Here is a 9,198-nt window from a genome sequence, read left to right on the forward strand (position 1 = left end):
GTACAAGTTGATTTTTAATTATTATTATTATTATTAGTTTATCACTATTGTTATTGACAAGTATAACATGGTCCCATTGTGTCTGTATTAGTGTAATATACCTTTGACACAGAGTTTTGTGGAGTGTGTCTTATTGTTATCCAGTAAAGCATTGGTGTGGTTATGGGGTACTAATTGCTATGATGATGATGACTTGCCTGGCTAAAAACGATGAAGACAAAAGTTTTCATTATTATTTGATTTGTTTGAACATGTTTGATTGGATCCTATTTTTCATACACGAACAAAATAGTAATACCCTTCATTATTTTAGCCCTACACAAGTGCTATTGTGCTAGAAGTTTAGTTCAAGGAAGCTTTTAATTTCCAGTGGAATGGATTATTGCATTAATTAAGCATGAGATTAGCAAAAGATGACACTCAAAAGTAGGTCTCATGATTTTTGCATTATCTTCATAGACAAAATAATATTCCATCTAATTCAAAATTTTTTTTTATCAAATTATTTTATCCTTGAATTTGGAAAAGTGTTTTAATATTAGATGGAATACAAGAGTACAGACACATCTCATGATTTTATTCCATCCTAATGTTAGAGAGTTTTATGTTTGCTTATTATGCTAAGATAATAGAAGTATTTGTCAAAACAAAGGAACATAAATATTGTGAAATACAAATCTATGTGTACAAATAGACAAACAGACAAAATTTTGAATTTCTATACATCAAAGACGTAATAAAATAGTAAAACAAATATAAATTCCTCTCTATTCTCGGTTTCAAGATACTTACCGATTATGTTTATATATAAATAGAAATTTATGGACAGTTGTCTTTACATAAAGTTGATAGTTGAGAATCGTTAGATAATAATTTAGTTAAACATATCAAATTATTTAGCAATTTTCAGCTATCAGAGCTAGTGGAAGGATCATCATACTTGGGATTACCACTTCCATTCTCACTAACAACACTGATATGGATTGAAGTGTTAGTGATTGGATACATTGAGTTCCAAAGAAATGCAGAGCTTGACCCAGAGAAAAGGCTATACCCTGGAGGCAAGTTCTTTGACCCACTTGGATTGGCAAATGACCCTGAAGAGAAGGCAAGGCTTCAACTTGCTGAAATCAAGCACTCTCGTTTGGCCATGGTTGTCTTTCTCATCTTTGCAATTCAAGCTGCCACAACAGGGAAAGGACCCATCAGTTTCATTGCTACCTTCAACAAGTGAGAAACAAATCACACGTAACTTTAGCTCCTCATTATTCAATCTTATTGTACAATTTTTTGTTAATTTCTTTTCTGTACACCAAGAAATGAGAACTACTGCTATGTATAACTTTAAAACTGTGTTAATGATGTATGTATCTATGTACTTTGTTGACTTTTGTATTAATACTATATAGATTTAATTTTAGTATACTCTCGGGAGAAGTTTATAAGAGTTTTACCTAGATATTAATAGCATATTATTATGTTATTAAAAGTAACTATTTTAAACTTATGAATTAACTGCTTGAATAATTATTTGAATATATGAATTTGATTGGATCATCGTGTAAAATTTTTTATAATGACAATTAAGCGGTTGGATTTATATGTTGGACATATTAAGATATAGCTTGTATTAAGTTAGTTATCAGTTAGCACCTAATTAGTTATTAGTTAGTTAGAGTGGCTTTACAGTTAGCAATCAGTTTAATCTGTTAGAAACTCCAAGTAAAATAATAGAATTCATACATCAATTCACAAATATCTCTCTCATTTGAAATGTGGGAACAGCATGATGAATGCTCTCGTCAATGGAAGCGATGTTTTTAACTACGTGTATGAGATTTGGAAAGCACCTGAAGAACATTTCGCCGCAAGGTTAAAATCGATCATCAAAATGCTGAAGACTCAACTAAAATCAATCAAGAAGCTTGGTTTAACCGCCTTAGAATACTTACCAAAGATTAGCAAGGTGGTGAATAGGACACACGGTGTAGCAATATTTTCATAGATTCAATCAGAATTTTCAGAATTTCCAATTGCTACACACAAATTGAGCCCCACCACCAAATGCTTCCTTTCACAATGGACCATCAAATGCAGCTTTTCGTAGTGGCAGCCAACAACAAAATCAGCATCAAAGGTCAAACTCAGAGCCTTAAGCTTATTCACATTCCCAAACACTGCCTCAGATTCAGGTGCCTCTCACCACATAGCGTTCGACCAGGTGACCCTCATCATAGGATCAGAGTATGAAGGGCCAGAATAAGTGTATGGAGGTGGAGGTAATGGAAAAGGTATGCGCATTGCTAATGTTGGAAAATCTCTTATGTATTCATCTATATCAAACCATATATTCAAACTCCAGAACTTGCTACATGTCCCAGCCATCTCTAAAAATCTAATTAGCATGTCAAAGTTTGCACTAGATAATGATGTATTCTTTGAGTCTTGGCCTTATTTGAGCACTGTAAAATGCCAGGAATCCAGGAAGATTCTGCTTCAAGGTAAATTCAATAAAAGACTTGTAGATTTGAAGGAGTTCACATTCAAAGACAAAATTGAAAAGATAGAAACGAAAAGAATTTCACAGCTGCAAACAAAGTTAGTACAAATGTTGCTTTTGCTACAGCTTCAAGAAACATAGAAAATGAGAGTTGTTCTATAATAAAACATTGTAGTAGTGAGTCAAGTTGTAATAGTGAATCAAATGTAGACAGAAACTGCTTAATGCATTTAGAATGTGCAAAAGAAGAAATCGTTGAATATAAAATTACAAATGTTAGTAATGTAGTCAATAAAGAGTCTGTTGCAGAAGATAAAATTATTGCTTCTAGTCATGTTAGTAATTCAAAATCTATTGCCAAGAAACATGTCATTACTGCTGATGAATTTGTGAATAAAACAGTTGTTTGTGATAATTCACAGTGCAAGCCTAATGGTTCTAGGATCACTACTACAAATTCTGTTCGTGACAGGACATATTAAAGTAGACACCTATATTTAATTACATTTATTTGATATACATTATTTTGGTGTTCAATTGTCTTTGTATTTGATACTTGTCTAAAATTCATCACTTTATTTTCTTAAACAAGTAGGAAAAAGAAAGTCTCATAAATATTTTCTCTGTGGTCGAAAGCATTATAATAACGAATTACTAGCTAATTAGGTTGACATGCTTGCAGTGGATTCTTACACTTGAAAGTTGAAATGACACCATGTGTGCCCGAGAATTACGACGGATTAAAGGATATTTCCAAATCGTTTCTTTTGTTCGAAGAGAGAGGGAAGAAAAAAAAAATATTGAAACAGGTGTTATATACAGGATTTTTTTTAAATAAATAAAATAAATATTTTAATTACAAGAAATATACATTTTGGAGCGTTTTTATCGAAAAGCATTACATTTCTTATGAGATAAATTAACACATATCCCGTTTACAGTAGAAGAAATATAGTCTATATTTTGTTTATACTGTAAACGAGATATGTGTTAACTTATTTCATTTACATAGTAAACTAGATAAGAGGGAAATTATGACATTTACACTGTAAACAATATACGTTAAGACAATTTTCAATGGTTATAAAAGAATGTGCAACCCTTTGTATTTTCCACAAATATTTTACTACTTCTTTGCTACATATTTCTTTCGAAAATAAGTCAAAATGTCTAGTAGTAGTATTTTTTTGGTTGTGTGTATCCGAATTGCCGTATGAGAAATAATGATAATGGGGTGACATTTGAGTGTGAGAATCCCATTCTGTTGCGTACCCGGCCAGTAAGTTCATTGGCAGAATTGAAGAGTCTGATATTGGGTAGCATTGGTAGTAGTGAGAGAAAAGAGATCAGAAGGGTAGGATACGGTATAGGTTGCTATCACCGATGGAAAATGAAGTTTTTTGGTTTTGTCTGTTTTGACTCCATGGTGACGAGCATGTGCGCCTAATGTTTGACATCTATGGGAGAATCGTGGAGGAGCAAGTGATAGAGCTTTCTGCGGAGGTTGGCGACGTTAGTGGCGGTAGATCTGGGTCGTCAGACTTCGTCCAAAATGACCCACCTCTCACACCACCACCGATTCATGTTGCCAATCCAGTGGTAGACATGGAGGTCGACGGTGAGGACTCTGACGAGGAGTATGTTGCGAATAGCAACGAAAGCGGTTCCTTTGAGGATGATGATGAGGAAGAGGTTGTACCACAGACCCTGGTTGAGGCATCGCGTAGGTATCTTTTGCCTCCCCCGCGTCCAATTCCAGCCTTGTCATTTGTACCCAATCACTATGGTACCTTGGATTTGGACGCGATGATGTAAGAGAAGAACCCATTTTCCAACACAGGTGAGGAAGATTACAACTTAGACAGAGGGGTGGAGTTTAGGGTTGATCACAGATTCAAAAGTAGAGATGCAGTAATGCAGGGTGTTCAGAATTACAGCATTCACAGAAGTGCTGAATATCGAGTAGTGGAGTCGGATCGATTAAAGTCTCATATGTGTTGCCAGCAACATGTAGCAGGCTGTCCTTGGAGTTTTTGTGTTGTTCTCTGACAGAATCTCGGATATTGGTAAGTTAAAGATTCATTGTCTTCTATATTGTCTTCTCATCCAACTCCTTGGCTCTGGTCCCGTATCACGTTTGAAAGTCACAAAAGCAACCACCCACGAGCTCTCTATTAGCACGAAGTCCGAAGTGGTATGCGACGTCCTGTAGGGTGATCGTGCACTCACCCCATGGCATGTGGAAGGTGTGGGTCTTTGGGCGCCAACGCTCGACGAATGCTGTGATCAGGGAGTTGTCGAATACAAAATTCCTAAGCGGCAACGCATCACCAAGCTGGCCTCCCTCAGGTATAGGATAATGGCGTCTAGTAATGGGAGTGTGTGACTCACTCTTCTCAGAAGAAATAGACGAGACCTCTGATAAATAATAAAAATACTAAATCAAGAATTAATTTAGATTATAAGTAAACCATTCAAGCAAATAACTACAAACATTTAAATTATAAATTTATTTACAACAAAAAATTTACTTGAATAATAAAAATATTTAGTAAAATAATTAACTTAAACGCTTATATAATATAATGAAAATTAAAATGTCTCCTAAAATAACTAATGACTACTCTAATAAACGTCTATTTTAATTAATTTAAATAAAATTATTTTGTAAAATAATGAATAATAAAATTCATTTCGCATCACCGATATATGGTAGATTAACTAAAAACATTTACTAGAATAATCAACAAATACATCTATATAGATAACTTAGTTTAAGTAAGAAGAAAACTTAACAAAAAATAATTTACTTAAATATTTAGTAAATAGAAATATAAATATTTTGCTACATGATGCACCACTATTTCATGGTACACCTTGTATTTAATTGAGTGGATTTTATCCACTAATCTCACACCTATTTATAGAAATTGCATGTTTTAAATTTTCCTTCCTGATTTTGTGCTATGATTGAAAATATGCTTCTTTGGCCTTATATTTGCTAATATTAATCCTTTCTTATTACCATTCGATATTGTGATATGTGCGTTAAGTGATTTCAGGAATTACAGGGCAGGAATGGCTTGGAGGATGGAAATGAAGCATACAGAAGTGGAAGGAATACAAGAAATTGAAGGAATTGCAAAACTGTCAGCCCTGACCATTTCGCACTCAAACGGTCATAACTTGAGCTACAGAGGTCCAAATGAAGCAGTTAAAGTTGCGTTGGAAAGCTAACATCTGGAACTTTGAAATGATATATAATTTGCCATATTGGCCATACAGCTAAGCGATGCGCACGCGTGAATCACACACACACATCATTCTGCAGAAAATTCAGCGTCCCAGAAATCGTCCCGAGCGATTTCTGGGCTGTTTTTAACTCAGTTCTCGACCCAGAAAACACAGATTAGAGGCTGCAGAGTGGAGAAGTCAAGGACACTTCTCACTTTTCATTTAGATATAGTTTCTAGAGAGAGAGTGAGAGAGGAGTTTTTTGCTTTCGAGTTGGATATTACAAAGAGTTGCTACCTCCGTAAAGTTTTTATCATTCTAGTTTTTTTCCTATTTTCTTACTCTTTTATTTCCTATTTGATTCCATTATTCTTGATTATTTTTAATTGAGTTTAATTGTCATGTCTTCTTTCTACTGCCTTCACATGAATGCGAATTTGGCATACATGTCAATGGAGTAGGCTCCCAACTTGATTTTGGAGTTGATTAATATTTGAGACCCTTGAGTTGGAATACTCAAGAGTTAATTGGTAATTGGAAGTTGTTGGCCAGCTCTCTAGTTACTAATGCTAATCCTTCTCAAGGGAGAGGATTAGGACTTGTACATAGAAATTGGCTCCGAACTTACTTGGCTTCCTTTTATTCAGTAAGGGATAACCAAGTAGAACAACAACCTATTACTAATTACTCTTGGAAAATCCAACAAGGATAGAACTTCAGATTAATCTTCTCCTAGTCAAGGCTTTCTATTTTAATTACATAAAACCTCTTGTTAATTTTCATTGCTTTATTTTATAATCTTTTATGTGCCCATTGCCCAAACTCCAAATTTCTCAGAAAACTCACAACCAATAATAAGAACACTTCCCTGCAATTCCTTGAGAGACGACCCGAGGTTTAAATACTTCGGTTATCAATTTTATTCGGGGTTTGTTACTTGTGACAACTAATTTTTTGTACAAAAGGATTCTTTGCTGGTTTAGAAGCTATACTTTATTTCAAGGAGACTTTATTTGTAAAATTCTTTACTAGCAAAAATCCTCTCGTCAAAATGGCGCCTTGCCGGGGAATTGCAAACGTGTGCCTTATTATTGGTTATTGTAAATATTTTCTTTTTACTTGTTTGTTAGTTTTTAGGACTTAGTTGCATATCTTTATTAGTTTTTGTTTTTCTTTTCTACTATGAACTCTCACCCCTTTGGCTACGAGCGTGGTTATAATTATGTTGCAGGAAGAGGAGATTATAATGACAACATGCACCATGGTTGGAACAATCAAAGATGGGAGGAGCCACAAGGATTTGATCAACCCTTTTGGCAACAACTCCCTCCAATATACCACGAGCAACAACCATTCCATGATGCATACCAAGACAATGGTTATGGTGGACCTTTACGTGACATTCAATACCCACCACAACATGTCTATGAACCCCCTCCTCAACATAGCTTTGAACCACCATACTCACAAGCCCCTTTTCACCATTCACCTTCATATGACCCTAACCCTTATCCACCATACCAATCATCATACGAACCATACATAGAACCACCATCTCAATATACACCATCTCCATATCCTTATCAAGAGGAACCACCTCCATGTTATGAGCCCTTTCTCCCAACAAATGAACCCTCCTATCCACCCCAAACTTCCATGGAGAACACACTTACCTCTCTCATTAGTCTCACCTCTGAACTCCAAAATCTTATATCCTGCATGGACCAACCCTCTACCTCCAAGATTCAACCCTCAAGATTTAGTGCACCGCCATCCTCCGTGCAAGAATACCCATGTCCATCAATCCAAGAGCAACATGATCTCAATGATACTGTTGACATGGAACCAAAGAGAAGGGATCGTCTTAGAGACGCAATGGATCGGTTACACGTGGCCTTATTTCCAGAGGAGCAAGAGAAGGCCCAAAATATGGAGGTAGGAGAGACCTTTGAAGACGAAGGAGTAGTTGAAGGGAGTTGTCGTGAAAAGGAAATCATCAAGGAGGAGTACGATTTTATGCTAAAACAACTGGAGGAAGCTGCAATAGTTAAAGAAGAAGTGGTTGAAGACTTGAGAGATGCGAAACCTCCATGGGAAAGTCAAGTCATAGAGCCTCCTTCCAAGACATTTGAAATTGATGCTGAGGAGGGTGTACAACCTCTAGGGCATATCATGGTTGAAGACTTTGAAGGGGTTAATCAAGAGATGAAGATTAATGAAGAAGAAGCACAACCTCCCATGCCCTTGGTAAGCAATGAAGAAGAGATTGAATTGAAAGAAAGCTACCAAGAGGAAGAGGTTGAAATTGAAGAAGCTTGCAAAGAGGTGGAAGTTGACAAGGAAGAACACAAGGGAGTGGAGCTTGTAAGATCATCAGAAACACCTCCCCCAAAGCCGTTACCATCTAACATAACATTTAAGTGGGTAAAATTCTTATCCTTAACCTCTACCTTCCCACTTGAATACGGTTTACTGGAAATGGATGGTCAACTTAGAGCTCTTTGTGGCTTTAAGCGTAAGAAGAAGATGGTTAGTGGTAGGAGTTGTCAGGCAAGGTTCAATATGGTTGTATGCTCCAAGTTGAAATGCAAAGGTTAGTGTAGAGCTCAATTGAATGGGTCTAGGAAGTTGTTTGGTCGCTTCAATGAGAATTCAAATTGCTTGCCACCCGATTGAAAAAATGATAATCAACAAGAAGATGGGTGTAAAAGCAAGGTCTGGGACCCCGGAATTCATTCCAGCAATCAATACTTTTGGGGCCTTGTCACCTACTTTAACTTGCTTGAAGGCTCTTTACGCCCAATTTGGGATCCCGGAGGCTACTGGAAGTACAAACATTGGTGGAGATTCCTGGATCAGTACAAGCACAAGCCACCATGACAAGGAGCTCACCAAATGTCCAACTTAAGGACAATAACTAAAAGTGCTAGTGGGAGACAACCCATTGGTGCACGAAATTGCAATCACACTCTTGCAATTCCGCACAACTAACCAGCAAGTGCACTGGGTCGTCCAAGTAATACCTTACGTGAGTAAGGATCGATCCTACGGAGATTGTCGGCTTGAAGCAAGCTATGGTTATCTTGTAACTCTTAGTCAGGATATCAATAATTCTCAGGTTTAATTGTGAAGAGTAAAAGAACATGAAATAAATACCTGTTTTGCAGTAATGGAGAACAGGTTGAGGTTTTGGAGATGCTCTATCTTCTGAATCTCTGCTTTCCTACTGTCTTCTTCTTCATGCACGCAAGGCTCCTTCCATGGCAAGCTGTATGTAGGGTTTCACTGTTGTCAATGGCTACCTTCCATCCTCTCAGTGAAAATGTTCAACGCGCTCTGTCACAGCACGGCTAATCATCTGTCGATTCTCAATCAGGTTGGAATAGAATCTAGTGATTCTTTTGCGTCTGTCACTAACGCCCAGCCTTCAGGAGTTTGAAGCTCGTCACAGTCATTCAATCCTT

At 36.5% G+C, this 9,198-nt stretch overlaps 1 protein-coding gene across 1 annotated transcript in view; it reads left to right on the forward strand.

Annotated features, from left to right (window-relative positions):
- Positions 1–1,423, forward strand: part of LOC107469501 (chlorophyll a-b binding protein CP29.3, chloroplastic) — a 2,567-nt gene extending 1,144 nt beyond the window's left edge. The window contains exon 2 of the mRNA XM_052255346.1: positions 911–1,423. Within this exon, the coding sequence (XP_052111306.1) occupies positions 911–1,234 (324 nt within the window). The 3' untranslated portion in view covers positions 1,235–1,423. The remainder of the gene's footprint in view (positions 1–910) is intronic.
- The last annotated feature ends 7,775 nt before the right edge of the window (positions 1,424–9,198 follow it).

Source organism: Arachis duranensis, chromosome 10, assembly GCF_000817695.3.
Source record: "Arachis duranensis cultivar V14167 chromosome 10, aradu.V14167.gnm2.J7QH, whole genome shotgun sequence".
NCBI lineage: Eukaryota > Viridiplantae > Streptophyta > Magnoliopsida > Fabales > Fabaceae > Arachis > Arachis duranensis.